The 24,630-nt window shown below is 55.5% G+C and overlaps 1 protein-coding gene and 2 long non-coding RNA genes across 7 annotated transcripts in view; 1 reads left to right on the plus strand and 2 right to left on the minus strand.

Annotated features, from left to right (window-relative positions):
* The window catches only part of SALL1 (spalt like transcription factor 1), a 16,323-nt gene extending 13,602 nt beyond the window's left edge, over positions 1-2,721 (minus strand). Inside the window, exons 1-2 of one of the 5 annotated variants that reach the window (XM_045442745.1) lie at positions 2,703-2,721; positions 1,594-1,686 (exon numbers count right to left, since the gene is read on the minus strand). In XM_045442745.1, coding sequence (XP_045298701.1) covers positions 1,594-1,669 — 76 coding nt within the window. In that variant the 5' untranslated portion in view covers positions 1,670-1,686; positions 2,703-2,721. Of the gene's footprint in view, positions 1-669; positions 1,116-1,427; positions 1,451-1,593; positions 1,721-1,962; positions 2,086-2,702 lie in introns of those variants that run through there. The other 4 variants (XM_045442746.1, XM_045442747.1, XM_045442748.1 and 1 more) reach the window with 4 other exon arrangements.
* On the plus strand, positions 2,214-23,951 carry LOC123579139. The gene is made up of 3 exons (XR_006702641.1): positions 2,214-2,577; positions 22,164-22,419; positions 23,496-23,951. It is a non-coding gene; the product is annotated as an uncharacterized LOC123579139 (long non-coding RNA).
* LOC123579140 lies at positions 4,605-7,329 on the minus strand. The gene is made up of 2 exons (XR_006702642.1): positions 6,279-7,329; positions 4,605-4,787 (listed from the first exon to the last, which is right to left on the minus strand). It is a non-coding gene; the product is annotated as an uncharacterized LOC123579140 (long non-coding RNA).
* Positions 23,952-24,630: the final 679 nt, after the last annotated feature.

A 24,630-nucleotide genomic window follows, 5' to 3' on the forward strand; every position in this document is an offset into this window, starting at 1 on the left:
GGACCCCTATGCCAGCAGTCTCCTTTCCCGACAGCCGGGGTGCTGGGAGTGGGAGTCCCGGCGACTTTGCCTCGGCTCTGCGCGGGTCCCCGAGCCCCAGCTCTGCTGAGAAGCAGGCCTCTGGGGAAGGAGCCCGGGGACCGCGGGGCCCGGGCGGCCGCAGAGTTTAGTGGACAGAGGTGCCGATCCCAGGCCACACTTATGAGCCCTGTCGGGTCCAGTTCCCTCCTCCATACCCCAAAAAGCGGCCCGGGACTTGAGTATTCCGAGTGGCATCCGGAGCCGCGGAGCCCCTGCCGGGGTTGCCCTCGTCCTCCCGCGGCCGAGAGGCGAGCATCGTGCCGGGGACCGAACCGGGCGCCGCTCCTTCGCCTGCGGCGCTGGGCCTGGGAACTCGGAGGCCCCTAAAGGGAACCCCCCTCAGGGACAAGGAGGGACTCGAGGTGTCCTCCCTCCGTACCCTAAATCCCCTGCCGGGATCTCTCCTACTCTCGGCCTCAGCGCTCTCACACAAACTTTGTTCTAGACTTGTTCATTCCCTTCGGGACCCCGCAGTTGTCGCCTCCACCCGAGAAAGCCAATGCCTCTGTTTCGGGGGGGAGGGGGTGTTCTCCTCTGGCCGGAGAGCCCCCCCCCCCCCCCTCACTAGCCCTGGAAAAAGACCCTTACGATTCCTGGAAGCACGGGGTACCACGATCCTCTGCGGGAGCACACCCAATCTAGAGATTTCTTCGGGGCTAGGCAGGGGGTGCATGTACTGGGAGAAAAGACGCCGGAATAAACTTGGGTAGCCGGCCCCCAACACTGTCCCCCGTCCGCCTGTACTGTGTCTCGGAAGGAACCAGCAGCAAAGAGCACCCTCCACCCCTGCCGCGACCCCAGCAGGTCGGGCACGGGCGCCCCGACACAGGTCCCCGTCTTCTGGTAGCTCTGAGCCCCTAAAGTCACCCCATTCCGCCGCGCCGGCCCAGGTGGAGTGTGAGCGCTTTGGGGGGGCGCGGCACAAGGGGGCTCCCCCACGCTGGGAGTTCAGCCCGGAGCACCAAGTAAACTTCCTTCCCGCGGGGCGGCAGGGCCGGCGCGGCGGAGGCCTGCCCGGGGGCCCCGGGCGCAGCGCGGGGAGCGCAAGGGGCCCCGCGCGGCCGACCTCCGCCCGCCCCGCGTCCAGCCGGCTCCCCGGGCCCCGGCCGCGGCTCCCCGGAAAAGCCGGGCCGGAGGAGCCGGGCCGGCCTGGCCGAGCTCCTCCCCACCCCCCACCCCCTACCCGGGAAGACCCAACAACTCCGGAAAGATCCTGCCGGGAGAAGTGTTTGCTCTCCCCGAGCCAGGGAGGGAAGCCCGTCGCAGGCAAATTGGAAATTTAAAAAGAAATTAAAAAAAAAAAAAAAAAGAAAAAGAAAGAAAGAAGGAAGGAAAGAAAGAAATACGCTGAGTGGGAAAGGCGAACAGGGACCCGGCGGCGGCGGCGGTGGCGGCGGCGGGGCGGTGGGCGCGGAAACCAGCCGCGTGTGCGTGGGTCCGGGTGTGCGTGAGTGTGAGTGCGAGTGCGTGTGTGTGCGTGTGTGTGTCCGCGGCGCGGGCCGGAGCACTCACCATCTCGCCGGGGGAGCGAGGCCACTTCGGGGTCGGATTGGAAATGTTGAGGCTTCGCTTGCTTCCTCCGCGACATGCTGGCTCAAACATCAGCTGGGGCAGAATAAAAAATTACTAAAAAAAAATCTTCTCAAAATTACGGAAATCGAGCGGCGGCGGCGGCGGCGGCTCCCCCCGCCCGCCGGCCCGCCCGCCCCCTCCCCGGCTCCCCGGCCCCGGGCGCAGCGCGCATGTGTCCTGCTATAATTATGATTATCAATAATGCATTGCGATTAATCATAGAGGGGCTCTTTGAAAGGCGATTGGCACCGGGCCAGCGCTATTCAAACCCGCTCGCCTTAATCAATTAGTTCGTGATTTGCTGCAGACCCCTGTCTCTCCGCGCGCTGGCCCAATAAGCCGGCCGCGGGGCTGGCTCTGCGCGCCGCGCCGCCCGACACTGGGTTAACCCTCTTCGCGACCGCCCGGGACTCCGCGGCCCGGCCGCCGCGGGCCTGCCTCCTCGCCTCTGCGCGCCCGGCGCCCGGGCCCGCGCCCCCCCCTTCGGTCCCCCCCCCCATCCCGGGCTGGGCCGACCCGAATTAGCATGCCCTCCCCGGAATTAAGCCTCCCGGGTGGGGGGTGGGGCCGGGCGGCGGGGGCTGGAGACCCAGGCTGCGGGCGCGCGGCGAACTTCCCAACTCCGGCGCTAGGCGCGCCGGACCGCGGGGGGAGGGAGTCCCGTGGCGGGATTTGGGGGGAGGAAGTCCCGTTTCGTGAGTGTTTCTTCGTTTCTTTAAGAGCTACCAGAAAACAGCCCACCCCCACCCCATAAAAAAAAAAAAAATAAGCGAGTGGGGAAGAGCCAGCCCCACGCCGGTCCGCCTCCTGCCCGCGGCCCGGCCTCCCTCCCGCTCGCCGCCTGGCTCGGCGCTCCTGCGCCCCGAGTTCTCCATCCCCTGGATCGCGGGCTCGCGGGGGCGCGGAGAAGAGGACCGAGGAAAGGTTTGGGAACGTGATGGGTTTGGGGCTTTTGGAGGGGGGGAGGGGCAACTCTCCCGCCACCCCGTTCCTTCTCAAAGGGCCCCGTTCCTCCAGCCTCTCGTTGCTCCCTCGCTCCCTTTCTCTACCTCGGACATTCCCAGGACAATTAGGGCTGAAGTTTTCGGGAGAAGCAGCCCCGAGCCCGTGGGATAAGGGGCGGCCCGGCTCCGCCCAGGACCCCTCCCGGACCTCCCCCCCGGCTGCCCCGGTTGGCTGCAGGGCGCGTCACTCCGCGGGGAGGCGGCGGCGGCGGTGGCGCCGCCGAGCCCGGGGCGGGCGGAGAGCAGGGACCGGCCTGGGATCCGAGTTCAGCTCCAGCCGGGGGGAGGGGAGGGGCCGCCGCTTACCCTGAACGCTGCAACCCGCCCCCGGCCTCGGGAGGCGCGGCCCAGGCCGGCCGGGCCTTGGGCAGAGCCTGTCCCCAGGACCCCTAGGCTCTCCGCCCTGGGGAGGGGGCCGCGCCCCAGGCTCCTGGCAACCAGGTGGCCGTGCTGAGCCGGGAATGGTGGCGGCGCGCGTGGTGGTGGTGGGGGGGGGGGGTGGGTTGCGGGGGTGTCCGCAGCTGTCTGGCCCGGCAGAAGCTCGTCTCCATCTCTCCGGCACTTGCCGAGCGCGGCACCCAAAACTTTTCGCACCAGCTCCATCTCCCCAGGCTGGGATGCAGCCTCCCTACCCGCACCCCGGGGTCCGGAATCGGGACCCGGGTCCCGCACTCCTTCCGCTGGGCTCGGGCGCCCGCGAACCTGAGGCTCAGTCCTCGGCTCAGCCTAGCTCTTTCCCCTTGCGCCTCAGGGTCTCCTCGCTCCCAGGTTTCCGAAGTCCTGCGCCCGAAGGACAAACTCAAACTTCGTTTGAGTAATGGGGGAGGAGGGGGGTGCAGATACACAATCCCTGCCCTATCTCGCTATCAGGAGAGGAGAGGGCTCATAAGGACGCCCCAATTCGAGAGCGCCCTGGAGTCCGCAGAGCACCACAGTCGGTTCGCGCGAAGTGGGCACCAATCTTTCGAGTGGAGTTTCGGGTGCTCTGGACCCTGACCGCTCTCCCCCAAATGACTCTTCTCTCTTAGTTACGTTGGTCTTTGGTCTTTTTTTTTTTTTTTTTTTTTTTTTAATTCCAAATCTTTTGTGTGCGGGTGAATGTGAATGTTTCTGTTTTCCTCCTGGCGACCTTCCCCCCACCCCCCTTGGTGTAACTTCTCCCTTCTTTCTTATTCCTGTTCGCCCTTTCTTCACCTTTTCTCTTCTCTTATTTTTCCTCTCTTCTGCCCTCACTCGGTCCCTGAAACACACACACACACACACACACACACACACACACACACACACACAGGCTACACTCCCTTTCCACTCGCTCTCCTTTCCTCCCCAGGTCCTGTTGGTTACAGTAGATTTTGATAAAAAGACAAACGAAGCTATCAGTGGGGCTGATGTTGAAGAATGAAGATAATAATGTTTCCATAGGTGGTGCTTCAAATGCCATTATTTCTCACTGAATATTTAAAGAGATCCCTCGGCAAAGATGGATCTGCGTGCTCCTGGGGTGCGAGCCGCTCGCTTTCCCCAGACCCCCGGGAAAGTGTACCGGAGCACGTGCAAATCCCGCACCCCCCACCCTTGCAAAACGGCGGTCTTCGCACACACCAGCCCTCAGTATCCCAGGTACACTAATGGGTCCGTACATGTGCACTTGCACACTCGTTTCTCCGAATATGCCCGCGTTTGGAGCCGCCGCATCCGTCTCTAACACTCTTGGCTTCTTGAAAGTCCGGGCCTCCGGGTCACCGCGTGCTGCCAGGAACCGAGCCGAGCTGGCGATCCCGCAAACCCTACTTCCCCGTGCGCGCCGCGTGCGCCACGGGAAGCTCCCGGAATAGCTTCACACGTGTTCGTTACTTGCTCTGTGTTTTAAGATTAAGGGGGGGGGGGGAGAGCCTTCCCTCCCCCCCAACACCAAAACAAACAACCAAACGAAACGCGCACGACAAAGCAGCTTCGCGATGTTTAATTAAAAATGGGCGAGCAGAGACGAATTAATTGGGGGGATCCAAACTTTAATAACTTTTTTCGTTCTTTTGCGTCCTCGACGGCGTAGAGGCGGGCGTCTCGCTCTGTGCGCAGCGTCCCCCGCTAATTTCTTGTTTGTTTTCTTTCCCTCTGTGGCCGGGAGAGCTGAGAGGGGAGGTGGGGGGGGGGGGGGGATGGGAGGAGGGGGGATGGTCGGGATGGCGGGGAGAGAATTGGTCTTTATTGTTGATGGCAATACATCAATTACGGGCCATTGTCTGGGGCCCAAGTTCCGTGGTTCGCTGACGCGGGCGCTGAGATGTCAGGGCGCGGGTGAAGCTTCGCGTGCCGCGAGGCAAAGAAATAATTAAATTAATGAAAACGGAGACAGAGTGGGGGTTGATTTTTATTTTTGAGCCGGTCGAGAGAAGGCAGCGAGTGCAAGTGAGGTGCCACAGCTGGAGCCTGTCCCCACGCCTTGCTCACCGTAGTGACCTGCGCGCTGTATAGGGGGTCGCGCCGCCCCAGCCTAAGGTGGGGCAGCTGCTGGGCGAATCGGGCCGACGGGGCTCGGACTTGCCCTTTCCACCAGAGGACTTAGCACTTAGGGGCTGATCCACGCTAGGGAATGGGGGGTGGCCCGAAGTGTGGCTGCTGCTGCGCCAGGGTCGTGACCTCGTGGGCCAACTAGAACCGCACCCGGGGGGGAGGCGCTCGGCGAGGTGGGCGAACTCACGTTTTGGGGGCTCGATGGCCATGTTTCTACTAATGCGTCTCCTCGGTTTTCCCAAGACCTAGAACGCCTTGGTGGGTTGGCGGACCGAAGGGCTGTGCCCCAAGGCCACGGGCCACCGCTGAGTCCCCAAACAAGGGGTTTCGCCGAACCGCCCCGCGTCATCCCGATCCTGGGCAGGGGAGAGGGTGTCGAGCCTCCCCTTTCCGCGGCCTGGTTCTCCCACTCGCAAAAATATCTTATGCCGGCCCAGTCTGACCCCAGGTTTGGGATGGAGCCTGGAATGAGGCCTGGCCTGCGCCCGGGACCCTCCTTCTCTTTCCGCCGGCGCTGGTTGAGCACCCCAGAACTGAAGGACGCCCCCCTCTCCCCGCGCCCTACGGGTGCCCCTGCTTGCTCTGCCCCAGGCCCCAGTCCCCGCGGGCCCCTGGCCAAGGGTAGGAGGGCACTACGGGAGGTTTCGTTTTCTTCTGTCAAGCAAAAAGCGGCGAAAAGGCGGCCGCGGTGCTCGGGGGGCGGGGGTGGAGGCACATCGATGGTATCAGCATTATTGATGGGGAAACGTTTGGGGCAGGAGCCCGGAGATCAGGTTCCCAGTCCCTCCTCTACCAGGAGGTGGGAGGGACGGAGTGGTGGTGGTGGTGGTGGTGGTGCTGGTGTGTGTGTGTGTGTGTGTGTGTGTGTGTGTGTGTGTGTGTGTGTGTTGGGATGGGGACGCCTGAACGCGCCCGCAGGAACCACTCCTAGGGGTTATTTGTATTTTTCTGGTCTGAAAGTTTTGGGGGGCGGTGGGCAGAGAGAGAAAGGACTGATGCAGTTAGTTACCCTAGCCCTTAGAACTCTTGCCCCGGGTGGGGGCTAGAGCACTGGGGGAGAGAGCAGAAAAAATGTCCCAGAGCAAAGATCAAGTTTGGAAAACCCACCGTCGGCTCGATTATTTTCCACGCCCCGGGACTTCGCTTTCCCGAGAGTTTCAGAAACTCCTTCCTTAACCGAACGGCTGCTGCTCAAATCCCAACCTCTCCTCCGCCACGGGAGAGGCTTCGAACCCGAGGCCTCGGGGAGCAGGCTCGGGTGGGTACCCCCGGTCCGGGCGGAGTCGATCGACGCAGTGCGCACTCGGCGCGCTCGCTCCCCAGCAGCTAAGTCCCGGCGGCGAAAAGGCGCACTTTCAGGGGGACTCCCGCCGCCCACAGCCAAGGGCTATCTCCAGACCGGCGCCGGGTGCAGCGCGGGGACCAGGCGCCCCGGCGCCGGCTCCGGCGGGAAAGTCAGCCGTGGCGAGCGAAGGGCGGGCTTGGTAACCACCCGCACGCATCCCAGCCAGAGGTCCCACACAGCCTGCCCGCGGCAAACTTCATCTTCCTTCTCTGGCAGGGCCATCCCCACGGCAGCATTCACAAACTGACTTTGCTGGCGACTGCAAGTGCCCGCGATTTTTGCTTTCCGTCCACATGCAGCGTCTTGCGCTGAAATTCACCGCGCCCCGCATGCAACAGTGCCTCGCTAAGGGGGTCTCTGGGTATAAAATTCTTCCCAAAGGAAATGTCTTGAGGTACAGAAAGTGGGAAAGACTAATCGAATTTATAAAAAGAAAACCTTTGCTTCCCTTCGGTTAAAATCCCATTGAGGTTTTCTCAAAGTGAAAAAAAAAAAAATCATCCTCCTGCAATGAATAGAGTGTAGCTAATTCCTGGAACCTAGAGGTCGTAGGACCTTTGGATCCAGTGAAAAATGGTGAGATCTTGGGTCATCTGCTGGGAATAGGTGTGAGATCTGTGGAGCCCTTGACTCTGTGCTTTTGGGGGGTGTGACGGGGGTCTGCCAGGAAACTCATTTTCCTTCATACAGGAGATCCTCTCAAAAGAAGTCCCAATGGGAACTCCTAGATAAACTAATTTAGCCAATCTCCCATAACAAACTTAAAAAAAAAATTATCGGCTGCCACTTTCTGTAGCACAATGTGCCCCTTTCAAGAATAGATCAACAATTTCCAAAGAGATGTGCATTTGATTTTACAAAAAAGCTCATGTGCCTGGGGATGGTCAGCGTTTATGGGGGGTGAGGGGGGGCAAGGCACCTTTTGGTTTCTGTTTGGTAGAAATCCGGATGGCCAACTCTGGTTTCAGGACTGCCCTGGGGTCCTGGCTCTTGTCTGCCCAGCAGCCTTGTGCGCCAGGCCTGTCTCTCACATTATTGGGAATTTACAAACCCTACCGATCTCAGCTGCGCTCTGACTTTCATGGGGAGATATTTCTCTGGCTTTCTCTGTACTCCGTGAGGGAGAGACGTGCTTCTGCTTGGAGGGCGCTGCTTGTCAGCGTTTTGACTCCCCCCCCCCCCCACCCTGTGCCCACAAGCAACTTCAATTCCATCGCGCTGCTAACACCTGCATCCTTTCTGGCTCCCTATGTGTGATGAGTAAAAAGGGGGGGGGGCGATGGATAGCCCACCCACCTCTTCTTCTCTCCCCTTTTCCAGCTCAGTGAAGTTTCTTAATGATCGCACTGTCATTTCTTTCTCTTTCTGGCCTGGCCTCCACTGTTTCCTCCTGAGCGTCCCCTCCCCACCCCAGACTCTCTGACCTGTTTTGTACTAAACTCCAGTCCCTGAGCAGCCCTGCTCAGAACTGTGCTCAGCCCGGAATGGACGTAACCTTTGCTTAGGTCTTGCTGTGGCCTTTCGCCCAAGGACTGAAGACGGGAAGACGCCAGTGAGCCTCTCCTTCTCCAACCCAAACAAAATGGTTTTGGGAGAGTCGGGGGGCAGCCTCCACTTTCCAGATTTGTTTTTATTTTCTCTTTCTTTCCTGGACCCCACAGCACCTCCAGTTTGGGAGAACAGCGCTAAGAAAACTGGCCTTTTATCCCAGGCTCCTCGACAGTGTCTTAACTGCTTGATCTCCAGTAACTGCCCCTGGCCGGCTTTATTCACACGGCCTACCTGGGCATCGGAGTCAGGCTGGTGGGGTTCACATCCTGGCTGTCATGTAACCGTGTCCTGAGGACACAGCGGGTACATACGCTTGGTCCAGGGAGGATCACGACCCTCCTGTCTCCTGCTTCATCAAATGTAGCTGATGGAGAGGAAGCAAGGTGCCTCATTCAAAGCATCCAGCAAGGAGTCAGCTCTGCCTGCTTTGAGCCGTGCGACCTCCAAATACCTCCAGCAGTTTCTTCATCTGTTTAATGGAGATAATAATAGTCCTTATTTCATAGAGCTCTTGAGGGTTAAAAGAGTTAATATGTATGAGGAATTTAGAATAGTGGCTGGCATATAATTAGCATAAATATAAGCGTTAACTATTATTGTTATTCCCCTACACGTTGTTAGGATCGGATGCTACGGGATGGTTAAAAGATCATTCCCCGTTCACCCATCCACCCATCTATTCCTTTATTCATTTACTCTGCAGGGTAACATGCCAGGCATGGGGGAGACCACAGAAACATTGTTAATCCCTCCCTTGCTTAAGGGCAGTTAGTCAGAGTGTTTGTTTCCGGGGAGGGTGTTATTGCCTGGCTCAGTGTTGGGGAGGGGAATGGAACGGCATAGGAGCAAGGGTAAAAACAGTGCTGGGTTTCAGGGCATGTCTCCCATTTCGCAACTAATACCGAAAGTTGAAACTAGAGCAGGTTGTGCATGAGCCCAAGCTGAATTGTTCATGTGGGCCAGGGACAGATCATCCGCCTGCTTCTGGAAGGTTCCTGAGCACTAGTGACATGCATGCGGCTTGTCGCTTAGGTCCCTGCCTGTATTCACTGCGTTGTTTTATTTGGCTCCCACATTTGTGTTTTGATTGTGTGGACTCCTCTGAATCGGGCACAAAACAAAACAAAACAATAAAACAGGTGTTTTTCTTTGGGCCCCTTGCAAGGTATAAACCGCGCGCAGTGTTGACTCAGGCCTCATGTTGCTGGCTTTTCTGGCTTTCCGTTTTTTGTCGGATTATAAAAATTGAGCATGGTTGTAATGACAGAGCATTCTGTAGCCAAAGCTAAGGGTCGGGGCGGGAAATCCTCCTATCGGCCTGTCCCTGTCGTCCTTCCCCGCCAGGTGTGTGTCTTTTGGGTCTGGATGCTGACCCTCTACGGCTGCGGCCCCCACCTCGTTATCAGTATGAGAACCCTGTTGTGATCAAAGGTAATTTCACATTTACTGTCGGAACGCAAAGCGCTCTTGTGAACTCCCCTCCCCTCTGCCTCGCGATGAAAACACTTTGTACGGTTAAGATGTAGGGCAAGAATGAAAGTCTGAGCAAAACACACCCGTGAGTGGTGGCGGCGTCTTCTGTAAAATGGGAGACCGTAACCCACGTGTACGTTTTCAGGGGAATCGCGGCTTCTTCGGGAAGCGTCTGACAGCAAATGCAGCTTAAGACATTCACAGATGTCAGCGCGGGGACGGCGAGGTTTCTTTTTTCTCTGGTGTGGAAGGAACGGACTCGATTTAATCTGTCACTGGATGTCCTTCTCCTCAAAAATAGTGCCCGGGGGCCCTCAGGGGCTTTATTTAGAGGCTCTTAGGAGCTTGGCAGTATGTAAATTATGCGTGAGTGTCCTTCATAGTTCCCGGTGGTCACCATCAGAGGGGTTTCAACATGATTTAGCATTTCGGATGATTTGTAGGAGAGTTAGAGCCGGCCAGTGCGGTGGGGATAGCCCAGGCTGGGTTTCTCGCCGGTGCATTAAATGGGTCTCCATGTCTCGGCTGCTCCTTCCGTTCTCCTCCAGGCCTCTGAGTTGATCTATGAGTAGCTCCCAGCATTGGTGGGTGGCCTCCCAAATGTCACTGCTGTATCAAGGAGTTCGGAGATTTTTCGAAACGAGAAAGGCCTTAAAACGTTACAAAAGCACAACGCAACCTTCCCATCAATTCGCTGATTCACTCATTCAGTGAACCAACGTTATTGGGCACCTACCTATGCCGGTTACTACTTTAGGCAGGAAGGATAGACTTGTGGAAAGACAAGAGAAGGTTGGGGCGCCTGGGTGGCTCAGTCAGTTAGGCGTCCGACTCTTTTTTTTTTTTTTTTTTCCAACGTTTATTTATTTTTGGGACAGAGAGAGACAGAGCATGAACGGGGGAGGGGCAGAGAGAGAGGGAGACACAGAATCGGAAACAGGCTCCAGGCTCTGAGCCATCAGCCCAGAGCCTGACGCGGGGCTCGAACTCCCGGACCGCGAGATCGTGACCTGGCTGAAGTCGGGCGCTTAACCGACTGCGCCACCCAGGCGCCCCAGGCGTCCGACTCTTGATTTCAGTTCAGGTCATGATCTCACGGATCGTGAGTTTGAGCACTGAGTCAGGCACTGCAGCCCGGAGAGAGAGGATTCTCTCTCTCCCCTGTCTCTCTGCCCCTACCCTGCTCATGCCCTCTCTCTCTGAAGATAAATAAATAAACCAGGGGCGCCTGGGTGGCTCAGTTGGTTAAGCGACCCACTTTGGCTCAGGTCACGATCTCCCGGTTGGTGGGTTCGAGCCTCGCATTGGGCTCGCTGCTGTCAGCGCAGAGACATTTGGACCCTCTGTCCACCTCCCTGCCCTTCCCCCTCTCGCGCACGTTCCCTCTCTCTCTCTTTCTCTCTCTCAAAAAAATAAATAAACATTAAAAAATAAAGGAATAGGAGCGCCTGGGTGGCTCAGTCAGTTAAGCATCCAACTTTTGGTTTTCGGCTCAGGTCATGATCTCAAGGCATCGTGAGTTCAAGCCCCGCGTCGGGCTCTGCACTGACGGTGCAGAGCCTGCTTGGGATTCTCTCTCTCCCTCTCTCTCTGCCCCTCCCCTGCTCACTGTCTCTTTCTCTCTGTCGCTCTCAAAAATAAATAAACTTACAAAAATTAAGGTAAACAAATAAATAAACAAACTCTGAAAACAGATGGGGAAGGTCTCTGGTGTTCCGGAGTCCACATTCTGGAAGGGGATAGACATTAAAAAAAAAAGATAGATTGGATAAAATCCAAGACTGGGAAGCATTTTGGAGAATCTAACACCGCGTAGCACGATGAAGAGTGACTTGGGTGGCAGAACAGGGAGGGAGAGGTGGGGGTCAGGAAGGCCTCTGAGGAAGTGACCTTCACACCGAGTCAGGAACGAGGGGAAGGTGTCCACCATGCTACGATCTGGGGACACGAGCATTCTGGGCCGAGGAGAGAGCAGTCGCAAACATCCTGAGGAGGGACGGGCTCGGAAAAGTGTGCTCCTTTTCCCTTTGCTTCCTCTCCTCCTCCTTATTCTACTTTCAGGAGGATTTGAGAAATTAAAACCTCCCTTTTTTTTTTGTATTGGGCTTTCTAGTTGAATGGGTAAAACGAATTGTGGAAGGTCCACGCAATGGAATACTACTCAACCGTAAAAAGGAATTAGACACTGATACTTGCAGTGCGGTGGCTGAATCTCGAAAGTCTTATGCTGAGTGAAAGAAGCCAGGACCAGGGCGCCTGGTGGGGGGCTCAGTTAAGCGACCGACTCTTGATTTCGGCTCAGGTCATGATCTCACGGTGCGTGGGTTCGAGCCCCGCATCGGGCTCGGTGCTCACAGCGTGGAGCCTGCTTGGGATTCTGTCTCTCTCTCCCTCTGTCTCTGCCCCCTGCTCACCCTCTCTTTCTCAAAATAAATAAACTTAAAAAAAAAAAAAAAAGGAGGAAGAAGAAGAAGAAGCCAGAACCGAAAGAGTACACAGGGCATCATTCCACTTCTATAAAATTCTAGACAATGCAAACCAATCTATGGGGACAGGAAGCAAATTAGCGGTTGAATGGTTGCCTGGGGACAGAGGGGGAGGGAAGGAGAGACTGTCGAGGAGTCCAGGGAAACTTGTGGGGGTAATAGATATGTTTGTGTTCTTGATTGTCCTCGCGGTCGCACAGTTACATACACATTTCAAAACGGATCAGATTGTACACCTCACACACGTGCAGCTCGATTTGCTTCAGTCATATCTCCACAACGATGAGAAACGAGGTTTCTCATTTTGGAACATGTTGGAAATGCACTGTAGAGATGAGGAATTTAAAAAGACATTGAAATGGAAGTCGCCACTGTCGTATGTAAACACTCGACCCCTCTAAGGTCTCCGGGGCTTGGTCACGTTTGATCTGGGAACAAGTATTTGCTTGGGTAGTTCTGGGACCGGGGTTGGCACTGAGCCAACTACCTTGACCCTGGAAAAAGCATAAAGCTTTCCTGGTGGTTTTTTTTTTTTTTTTTTTTTTCAACGTTTATTTATTTTTGGGACAGAGAGAGACAGAGCATGAACGGGGGAGGGGCAGAGAGAGAGGGAGACACAGAATCGGAAACAGGCTCCAGGCTCTGAGCCATCAGCCCAGAGCCCGACGCGGGGCTCGAACTCACGGACCGCGAGATCGTGACCTGGCTGAAGTCGGACGCCCAACCGACTGCGCCACCCAGGCGCCCCTTTCCTGGTGTTTTTGAGTCGTCGTGACTTTTTTTCTGTGATTCTACCCAGAAACAAAAAGCCCTTTGAATGCCAGGTGCTAATCTAGTCTTGGAATTAGAGGCCCCGTGGCTGGTGAGAGAGAGAAGGTTCGAGCCCCAGCAGCTGGTGCATCCAGATGGAGTTTCAGAATCGGAAGCTGGACCGACACTCTTCACGCCGACTTGTAGTTTGCTGACGGGAGGATTAGCTCGAGAAGCCGCGACGCAGTTGTCAGGAAGGACCATCTCGGGTGAAGAACGAGGTTTCTCTTTCCAACCTGCCACGGACGGGTTACGAGAAAAACATGATGAAGAAGAAACACGCAACGGAAAACAGAGTCACACAAAATGTAAGCTCGAAGTTGTACCACCTCAAGATCGTTCTGGACTGCGGCTGCAAAGATTCTAATTCAGTATGTACACAGTGAGGGCCAGGGCCCTGCCTTTTCATCAGTACCCTAGTTACACCGTCGTTGACTTTGACGTGGGTGTCCCAGAGTTCCCATTTTGGGATGCACTCACGTAGACAGGGGAGGTGGGTCAGCGGGGGGGCTTTCTCTATCAGCGTGTCCTTGCGACCCTCTACAAGCTAAATCGAGGACCAGAAATTAAGCTGGGGGGTGCTTCCTTCTGTGTTCTTAGCTTCAGCAAAAGACCCTTTGATTTCAACAGACAAATGACTTTTTAAGGGGCTTGGGGGGTGCTCACAGATTCCTTAAGAGGGCAAGAGAATCAGGCTCAGCCTGTCTAGATCTGGTCTCCAGAAGAGCTCCTGAGGAGATATCACTCTCACCAACGGAAGCAGTCCCAATGCTGACCCTGCAGAAGCTGGGTGCCATAGAAGCTTCTGGGCGTTGGCTGTAGTTCCCACTCCTGTGATGTCTTCAACAGACTGGATTCCCTACAGGCCTTGGGTCCGGAGTCAAAGTCTTCGGCAGGGCATTTGGGGGCTGCTTCATAGCTGCAAGGGAGCCTGTGGGAATAGATGCCTGGCATTTTCAGCTTCTGTCTCAGGGGGATCTAAGGCTCATGTAATGGGGAGTTCCCTGAGCTTTGAGAACCAGAAGAATGTCAGGTGTCTCTATGACTTGTACGGCCCCATCCTCCACCTGAGACGTTCACCGCCATCTTTTTATTTTCCTGAACATCACAGGAGGTCCCCAGAACACACGCTGGGGATGGCCGCGAGCTTTATTTCAGGCATCTAGGGCAGCAACAGCCCTTCTCGTGTTTATTTATTTTTGAGAGAGAGAGAGAGAGAGAGAGAGACAGAATGCAAGCGGAGGTGGGGCACAGAATCCGAAGCAGGCTCCAGGCTCCGAGCTGTCAGCACAGAGCCCAGCGTGGGGCTCGAACTCGTGAACCACGAGATCATGACTCGAGCCCAAGTCGGACGCCCAACTGACTGAGCCACCCAGACGCCCCAGCAACAGCCCTTCAGTTGAGTTCCATCCTCTGCATTTGAATGGGGCTCTGCCTTCGTCATACCCCTTCCAGCTCAACCCAGCATGTTGGAGGATCCCTCAGAAAGACTCCTCAGGCACCATCCATCGGCCCTCAGCCACCAGCTGGACTGTTTTCGGAAAAAAAGGGAGGGACGAGATAACCGCCACGGTTGCATCCTTGCCAGGACTCAGGCTTGGGGCTGAGCGCCGTACTCACGTTAATTAGCTTCCTGAATCCCCCCAGGAACTCCGTAAAGCAGTTCCCATGTTTCCCATTTTACAGATGAGAAAACCGAGGCACTTGAGTAATTGCCCTGGAATCACAGGGGTTTGGAGCCCCTGGGTGCCTCACGCCAGGTCTCAGGACATCTTTATGAGAGGACAAAAGTAAACGAAACCAAATGAAACAAAGTGATAACAAAAAAACGTCTTCGAGTTTTAGGAAGCCCAGGGGAGGAGGGGACTTGGGACAGGAGTTTGGAGTCCATGGTGTGGGCACAGTCTGGACCTCTGTTTTGATTTAAGATAACAGAGCTGTGGTGGCTTTGTATTTTTTTTTTTTTTTTATGGATGGTCTTTAAATGCCTTTGATTTAGAACTGTGCAGCTGCTGGAGAGCTTTAAGTACATCTACCCCCATGAATTAAACTGTCTCTGATTCTAGATGAGTTCCTTTTTTTTAAGTTTATTTATTTATTTTGAGAGAGAGAGAGAGAGAGAAGGAGAGAGAGAGGGAGAGGGAGAGAGAATCCCAAGCAGGATCCACACGGTCAGTGCAGAGCCCGATGTGGGGTTCGATCCCACGAACCATGAGATCATGACCTGAGCCAAAGTCAGACGCTCAACCGCCTGAGCCACCCAGGCGCCCCTCTAGATGAGCTCATGACGCAAGCTGGCGATCGAGCCAAGTGCCCCCCACCCCAGCCCCCAACCCCGCCTTCGGGATGACTGAGTAGTTAAGACAGGCAGAAACTTCTGTTTCTTCTTTTTGCCCTGATGGCTGTAGTTGAAAAGTAGTACGGGTGGAGAAGAAAGAGCTATAGAATTAAGGAAAAGGGTGTTGGAGTTGAAACCCTTCTGCTCTGGTTACTGGTAGCAGGATCTTACCCCCAGGCTCGTAGGTGAGCTGGTGGAGCATCATTATCTATGTAAATCAAGTGACTTCCTCTGTATAGTCACCCGTCTGGGGGTGTTGGCGAGGGTGCCCGACTGTTGGCTCCCCAAGGGCAGGACACATGGTGGGTGTTTGGTAAATATTTGTTGAATGAGTGGTTCTGGGGAGAGATAGGCTGGTGAAGGGCATCTGTGCACGCTCTAAAATGCTGACAGATGTTAGCAGCCCCGTACTGTTACGAGAGAGAGTAGTGTCTCAGCCTTCGGTGCTCTCAGAAATAACCCGCGGTGGGAGGGGGACACCTGGGTGGGCAGTCGGGGAAGCGTCCGTCTTCGGCTCAGGTCATGATCTCCCGGTTCGGGAGTTCGAGCCCCGCGTCAGGCTCTGTGATGAAGCCTCAGAGCCTGGAGGCTGCTTCGGATTCTGCGTCTCCCTCTCTCTCTGCCCCTCCCCTCCTCGTGCTCTCTCTCTCTCTCTCTCTCCAAAATAAATAAAACATTTTAAAAAGATTAAAAAAAGAAAAGAAAAGAAAAACAACCTGGGGATCTTGTTGGAATGCAGTGGGAGGTCGGCAGTGGGGCCCGGGGTTCCAGATCTCCTAACAAGCTCCCAGGCGATACAGGTGCCTCCGGGGCCCCGGACCGCCCTGCGTAGCGAGGGTGTTCAGTGAGCGGCCGGCAAATGTTAACGCCAAGCATGGTAGGGATGGGGTGACGAAGACGAGATCTTCCAACAGGAGCGTGGCTCAGAGGTCCAGCTGGTCCAGCGTCCAGAAATGTCCCCGCTCCGGCACCGCACCTGTGAAGGAGCCAGAAGCTCATTCCCGTGTGCTCCTGCAGCATCGAGGGTGGCCTGGCCACGGTAGCTCGCGTTTGCCATATTTGGTGAAAATGTGGCTCTGGCTGCCCGTGACTCTGAGTCACCAGCGCGTGGCACCAGCATTAATAACCTCTAATACTTGTTAGACATGGTGTGTGTTGAGCGGCTGGTCCGCCCTTGACACGTCCTGTTGCCATTCCAGCAAAGGTGGCTGCTGCTGATTGTTTTATGAGACCCTTTCACATCTCCTGAGTCCGTTCTCTTGGCAATGACGTGGGTATCAGCTGTGTGGGCTCTGGAATGTTTACCCCAGATCCCGGACACCCGGGCTTTATTCCCACCTCTGCCCCTTTGCTGGAGGCAGGGGTTTCTCCTGGGGGCAATCTCCACCCTCGGGGACATTTGGCAGCCCGTGGGAACATTTTGGGTCGTCGTGGCTGGGGTGTGTTCCTGGCACATAGTGGAGTGGAGACGCAGATGCTGCCGAACAACGCCTGGGACGGTCCCCACTATAGTCACCGGGCCGAAGATGTCATAGCGCTGAGGTTGAAGAAACCCTGGTGCAGAGGGCGCCTCCTCCAGAGAATGCTTTTCCGTAGGCTTCTCGGCTGACTGCAAAGTGGGAGAAGAAAAAAAAAAAATCTCACGTTATTTTTCTTTCTTTTTTAATGTTTATTTATTTTTGAGAGAGCGAGAGACGGAGCATGAGCGGGGGAGGGGCAGAGGGCTCACAGACCCCCGAGGCGGGGCTCGAACCCGGGAACCGCGAGATCACGACCTGAGTGGAAGTCGGCGCGTAACCGACTGAGCCGCCCAGGTGCCCCGTCCGTGTGTTATTTTTCTAACTTTCAAGGCCAACAGCCTCTTGGGGCCGTGGGTTCAAACCAAGGCCGGTGGGAGTGAGCTCCCGGGCCATCCCCGCACCTTACCCCTCTGCCTGGTACAGTGAGGGTGTTGTGGGTCGGGGCGGGGGGGGGGCGGGGGGGGGGAGGTGGGATTTTGGTTTTCCCGTCCAACACGTGGGGGGAGAAAGGGAGCCAAGAGCCCCGCTGGGTGTGTGCCTGTGCCGTCTATTTCAGACCTAGGCCCTGAGCGCTTTGGCCACTGCCCGTCTCTCTCTGGCTCGGATCAGCAGGAGGAAGCAAAGTGCTTAGAGCCACCTTGGCTGCAACAGCCAGACTTGGCTCCCACCTCCCCTCCCCCCCTCCCCCAAGACAGAAGAAGAAGAACGCACGCTAGACAACTCGTTTGGCAGAAAAACACCTTTTCCTCTCCAAAAGCCGAGGCACGCCTAATGAGGTGTGGCCTCCCTGGAGTAATTGAATTTGGAATGCCTCTCGGCAGCACGTGGGTCCCTCCAGCGGGAAGCTGCCCCGAACCCCTCCGGCAGCAGGCTCTGGGGGCTCTGCTCTCCTGCCAACGCGTAGGAATAAAATGGGGCGCTGGGGGGAACCCTTGGGGATGGCCCGGCCAGCGCCAGGGACCCCCGGGGAAGGCTGTTTCACAGCACAAGGAAACGTCAGCGGGCAGGTGGCGGGCAGGTGCCAGGCAGGCGGCGTGTTGCATCCTGGAAATGGTTTCTTTGCTGCAAGCTCGTGCGGGAGGCAGAAGACGTTTATCACAGAGGCAGAGACGGGCGGGCCCCACGACGGGATGAGCCTTGATTCTGTCTCTGGCAGGCTTTTACGGCGAGTGATAGGTGCCATCTGGGTCTGACTTGAGAAACGACCGGGCTGCAGGCGCTGCCATCCGCGCAGCTTATTGATCGGCTGTGTCCCACCTCCCTGGAGGAAGGGGAGAGAAGGGAAAAACTCAGGGGCTGCAGTACAGCCCCCCCAGTGTAGTACTGGGGGCTGCGGCTGCCCCCCCCCCCCCCACGGTGACAGTATACATGATGGTCCTTACGGCTTCCTCCCTCCGATCGCCATGCTGTGCCCCCACAGAGACAAGCCAGGTCTGCAGGCACAGTGACCTTTCAGAAAGATGCATGCGTCTTCTGATTTGTTTTCCTCATCAAAGTGGTGTGGCCGTGATTCCTTTTTCCACCCTTGATTCGCTGGGCCCGAAAGCCATTCATCTGGGGCGGAACACCTGAGGATCCCATTCATAAATAATCCTTTTTTTTCTGGGTCCCCCCAGCCGTGGGGTGTGCGGGGAGATTTACACGCCTGGAGCCACAGGCCACACTCACGGGGGAGAGCGTGTACCCGCTCCTCTCACTTGGCGTGTGGGATTAAACAGTCTGGATCAATATATTGCCATCAGCCCCGAGGGGACATGTTTATGGCATGTACATGAGAGTTAATAATGTAGAAGAGACAGGATCTGCCATCGGCCGCAACCGGGCATAAAACCCATCTTCCAAGTAAAAACGTGAAGGCACTTTAGCAAAAGTTCTGTCTGTGGCTGTTCAGCCTGCAGAGAGAAAGGTCTGTGGAGGATAAGGCTGCCTGAAATGAGTCAGGAGGGGTGAGTGGGGTGATGGGGAGAGGGGCCTTCCTGGCGATCGGGCTGTACAGCTGAGTGGCTAAGGGTCAGGTCAAGCGCCTCAGTTTCTGCAAGTCTCAGTCTATTAATGACCATAATAGTACCTGGCCTCGTAGGTTGTTGGGAAGGATCTATTGGACTAATGTGTATAAAACGTGTAGCCCGTCCCTGGGGTTTAGCGATGGCTCTATGAATGTCAGACGGGAGACGACGATGCCGTTGATGACGTTGCTGTTGGTGGCAAGGGATCACTTGATTCCCGGAAGGTACCAGATTACAAAGTAAAGTCACATGCCCTCACCTGACTCCTACTACCCCGTGTCAGGTAAGAAGCAGCCTCTTCTCCTACTTCAAAGTGTGCTTGGCGGCCAGGAGGCCAGGCAGAGCGGTCGCAGAATGCGCCCGCGGCGGGATGATTGAACTCCAGATCTGGTCTTGACCTCTGCCCTAGAGCCCTGTCCTTCGCTGCCCTGGCTTCCTCAGGCGGTCTGTTGGCCGTGGGGCCCCGAGGCTGTAACGTGGTTTTCGCGTTACGGCTAGCAAACTCTGGGTAAAGGACACTGGTCGCCGAAGTCGTCACTCAGCATTCTTGTTTGCGTGGTATTTTGGCCTTTGGATGGTCTGTGTCTTCATTCTGTTGTGTTCACCGAGTGTTGCCAATTCATGGTGAATATGGCAGGCGGGAGACCCCAAGCAGCCAGAGCCTGCGTGTGGAGGGAAGGTTGCCAATTCGGCAACTAGGATTCTGTGTACCCTTTTTTGGTCAATTAAAACCTTGTGTTTAACTCAGATCATCCCTTCATGGGGCCATCTGAGTCCGTAATAATCTCAATGGCTACATGTGCTGAGCCAGGCATTCACTGAAACGCTTTACAAGTACAATCTCAGTTATAGGCTTTGCAGCAGCCTTACAAAGAAGGCCCTTTTATATGGCAGCGTTCTTGGCTGCAATCGACCGAAGCCAACCTGCTATTCCAGAAGGACGGAGTTTATGGGAAGGACACTGGGGCTTCCAGAGTGGTTGGAGGGCTGAAACACAAGGCTGCGGCAAAGGGCAGGGGAGGGGTGGATCCCAGAGGACCAGGCAGCAGGGGAAGGCTGTTTACGTGTGCCGGCTCTGCTGACCAATCCCCTCCGAGTCCACTCGATCAGGATATGCTGGGCTTACATCAAGACCTGCCATTTGGGGGGCCTGGCTGGCTCAGTCAACAGAGCATACGACTCTTGATCCTGGGGTTGTGAGTTCAAGGTCCATATTGGGTTCTAGTAGAGTTTACTAAAAAAAAAAAAAAAAAAAAAAGGCTTGCCGTTTGGCCGGGCCAGGGGAGGAACAAAAGATCTTGCCTTTCAAGCACCAATAATGCCCATTGGGGAGTCCCCAAAAGGAGTTTTGAATGTCGGTTGGTGGCGGGGAGGGCTGGATTCTCCATAGCCCAACGTGGCAAATAACCACCACAGGAACATTGATGGCCCCGTTGTACAGATGAATAAACTGAGGCTCAAAGGGTTGGGCAAATTGCCCGGTTTCCACGGGCATCCAATGGCAGAGCTGGGATTTGCCCTCAGAATTCTCCTCCTCCAGACACTAAGCTGCTAACCACTGAGCAGTCTGCCTCCCGTTAGGGACTTCCTTCCATCGATGAGGATGAGCTCAGGGCTGACCGTCACACGATGGTCTACTCCAAGTGATCTGAGAGTAAGGAAATTTAGTAGCTCCCCTTCTCAGAGTGGGTTAATCCAGAGCCTCAGTCATGACATCAGGGACCCGTGCCAGTCTCATTGTAAGGCTGGGTCCCCTTGTGGCTACAGGGTGACAGTCACGGGCCTCAAGGCTCCTTGCTCCCTCGTTCATGTCCCACTGGGGAAAGTGAGAGTAGGCTGTCCTCTCCTCTCTCTCTCTCTAAAGTACATGAAAGAACTTTCTCAGAAGCCTCTGGCAAACCTCTCCTGGAGTCTCACTGGCCAGAACTGGGTCACACGAGCACTACTAAAACACATGCTAGGTGTGATTAACCTCAGACCTGTCCTTGGAGATGGCAGCAAACCCCAAACCGCATGGCCTTTCCCAGATGACGGAGGAGAGATACAGATATTAGGGAGTTGCCCATGGTCCACTAAAGGGAATAGCAATGCATTTAAATATCCATTATTTATAACGAGGACCCAGGCTGGTGACTAGATTTCCCATACTGATACCTGTGATCAGGTTTATCTCCTTCTCTAGTTAATAAATGCTTTCGCGGGGCGCCTGGGTGGCGCAGTCGGTTAAGCGTCCGACTTCAGCCAGGTCACGATCTCGCGGTCCGCGAGTTCGAGCCCCGCGTCGGGCTCTGGGCTGATGGCTCAGAGCCTGGAGCCTGTTTCCGATTCTGTGTCTCCCTCTCTCTCTGCCCCTCCCCGTTCATGCTCTGTCTCTCTCTGTCCCAAAAATAAATAAACGTTGAAAAAAAAAAATTAAAAAAAAAAAAATAAATGCTTTCGCTACACAGCAACGGTATAAAAAGAACGAAGATCCGTTATTTGTTCATTGTTCTTTCCAGCCCGGACTTTAGAATCCGACCAGTCTATGGCTCGCACATTCTCTCACAGACACCCTGCCCTGGAGCTCTCCTAGCCACCTCTCGTTGCCTTTACAGGCTCGTTTTATTTGTCAACGTCGTTTTAAAACACAGCTTGCCTCCCAGTGCAGTCACTGGTGCCATCCATGAGGAAGGGTCGTTTGGAGGAAGGGGGAAGGTAGGGCAGAGAAGAAACTTCGCCGAAGGCATGACATCTCCCCGGTGGAGAGACTTCTCAGGGCGGGATTGCGCCGTTCGTCGGGGTGCTGTGGGTTGCAAGTGACAAAGGTCCAAGTGGACCCTGTGTAAGGAGGAGAGGCACTGAGTAGGGGCTGGAGTACCTCGGCAAAGGTGCAGGCGGACTTCAGGAACCAATGACACGAGGGGCTCACGAGGCCTCCCCACACATTCCCCTCTCGTTCTGCTTCTCACTGTCCTTCCTGTCCACTAGACCGGCTTCCTCCACTTCTGACATACCCTCGTGGACAGAAATGCGGCTGCCTGGAATGCTCTCTGCCTTATTCCAAGATATTAGATGCTTTTTTTTTTTTTTTAAGAGAGAGAGAGAGAGAGAGAGAGGAGAAAACCCCAACCTGAGACAAAAATCAAGAGTCAGACGCGCAACTGACTGAGCCACCCAGGCGCCCCTTTTTCAGTTTTCATTTCAAGGATCCCTGACAGGGCTGTCTGTGGTCCAGTGTGGCTCAGTGCCAATCCCTGGCCAGTCACCTATGGTCAGGAGTCACGCAGTACTTACAAAGTGATTCCCAATGGGGAGTGGGGCAGTTCCGGGAGGGTGGTCCCATGGATTCCATCACAACTATCTTAGTGGCATTGAGGGGAGGGTGGGGGAAGGGAACTTCCTTTGTGAGTCTGGGGACTTTGGCTCTGCCTGGAATTTCCCAAGGAGACTCAAGTTCTCTCTCATCTCACCTCTTCCTCTGGAGGATTCTCTGGAAGCTGCGGGATCCCTCAGGAAATGGTGGTTGACAGAGCTGGACAAATGGACGCAGCACAGTCCCTGCCCTCAAGGAGACTAGAGACGGGTCAGGGAGACAGATGCGCACACAACTTCGGAGCCTTCACCGGGACTCCTGGGGACGTCAGCTGTGACACTCACCGGGCGTCATGGCAGTTTCCTGCGCGGGGGCTTCTACAGAATCTCTGCCACGTCCCGGACTTGGCTCTGTGCCGCCGTGGCAGGTAAGTGATGGGATGGATACCCGCCCCCTCCCTTCCCCCCCACCATTCAAGGCAGAATCAGAATTGCCAGAGAGAGGTGCAAGCCGGCTGCCTGTGAGAGGGGAGCCGGGGACTGGGGAGGCCATCACAGATGTGGCCCGCACCGAGCTGTGCCACAAGGGGCCAATAGATGGGAAGAACTGGCCACTGAGAGGAGGTGAGGTGGGAGGTCAGCTCCTCCTGAACGGCTCTGCAGGCTTCTCGGTGTTTCTGTCCCCGGCCTGGGCTCTGACAACCCAACGTACTCCCCAGAACGCCATGTGAATCACAGCGATCAAACCCGAGTTGTCCCTAAGATCCAACATCTGTCGGTATATGCCGTGCCTTCCGGGTGCTCTGGGTATTTCCAACCAGCCAGTCCTACTCATCTTCACGATGGGTACCAGTCTGTGGCACTTTGTCACCGCAGGCTGGACCGACCAAGACAGTGCAGATTGCAGAGGCTGCTGCCTTTCCACTGGGCTTTCGGAGAGAGGCCCTCAAGTCCCCCCCCCCCCCCCCCAGGCTGGCCTGCTCCTGAATGGGGATGAGACATGCTTTTATAACTGGTGTCAGAACTGGCCAGGAGCAGGAAGTTGGGACTGAGCCCCAGTTTCCCATGGGGACCTGGAACCAGTGAGGCTTATAGGAGAAGGAGGGCTGGCTGACAGAGGAACCAGTCAAGGTGGGTGTGGAAAACCACCTGAGCCGCAGGGTGAACCAGGTGAGCGGGTTTGCTTCTGAAGGACTGGACCCTGGTGGGCCTTCTGCAGAATGGCGACACTGTGGGGATGGCCCCAGGACAGCAAAACATGATCCCAGCAGCCAGAGTGCCGCCCCCCCCGCAACCCCCGCCCCCAGGGAACTGAAGTCAGGAGCCAGGGCGATAAGGGACAAGCATGAACCTGGGCTTTATATCCAAATATTTTAGAAGGTTTGGTAAGGCAAATCAAGGCCAAGGTGAGGCTATGAATGAACCCTATTTCCTATTCCACATAGATTTTCTTTCATTTATTTTTGGTTTTCATTCAGGTATTTGCTGGTTTGTTTACATTCAGGGAAGCCACGGTTTCCCAGCAGGGTTCACCGGACCCTCGAAGGATGAGGATTTCTAAAGAAAGGTCCTAAATTTCTCATCTAGGGGCTTTCCGCTTCTGAAAGTATGGCCCGCTCTTAAAAGAACACATTTTATAGCAGGATCTGGGACACGTGGACACGCACATCACTGAAACAAGGGTTTCAAAAGCCAAAACTTGCCCAGAATAGAGGTGGAACAGTCTTACCATCGTGGTGCTCAGAGAGTGGTCCCGAACCAGCAGCAGGTGTCGCCCGGGATCTTGTTGGAGAGGCGGACTCCCAAGCCCCACCCCACATATGCTCTATGGGGGGTTCTTGGAACGTTACCAAGACTTCCATGTGATTCTGATACGTTCTAAAGCTTGAGAACCACTGCATTGTCATATAATATACTATGCTATTCTAATCTATTAATGAAAAAAAACTTTATTTTTTAAAAGTTTATTTATTTTGAGAGGGGGGAATGAGTGGGGGAAGGGCAGAGAAAGAGAGGGAGAGAGAGAATCCCAAGCAGGCTCCATGCTGTCTGCACAGAGCCCGACGTGGGGCTTGAACTGATGAACTAGGAGATCATGACCTGAGCTGAAACCGAGAGTCAGACGCTTAGCCGACTGAGCCACCCAGGCGCCCTGGAAAAAAACACCTTATTTTTTTTTTTAATTTTTTTTTTCAACATTTATTTATTTTTGGGACAGAGAGAGACAGAGCATGAACGGGGGAGGGGCAGAGAGAGAGGGAGACACAGAATCGGAAGCAGGCTCCAGGCTCTGAGCCATCAGCCCAGAGCCTGACGTGGGGCTCGAACTCACGGACCGCGAGATCGTGACCTGGCTGAAGTTGGACGCTTAACCAACTGCGCCACCCAGGCGCCCTGGAAAAAAACACCTTATTTTTAAGCTACAAGTTTGGGGGTAGTCTAAAGGCTACCTAAAAAACCCTCTGAGGCTCTGTGTGGGCTCCCACCTGCTTCCCTTTCCAAGTTCATCTCGTACTATCTGCCCCTGACAACCTTGCTCTAGCCAGCCCGCCTCCTTTCTGCTTCTCAAACTCAGCCCTTTCTAGAAGCTCCTGAACCTCTGCCATGTTGCACCCCTGCCGGGAGCCTCTCCCTGTGGC

Source organism: Leopardus geoffroyi, chromosome E2 (assembly GCF_018350155.1).
Source record: "Leopardus geoffroyi isolate Oge1 chromosome E2, O.geoffroyi_Oge1_pat1.0, whole genome shotgun sequence".
Lineage (NCBI taxonomy): Eukaryota > Metazoa > Chordata > Mammalia > Carnivora > Felidae > Leopardus > Leopardus geoffroyi.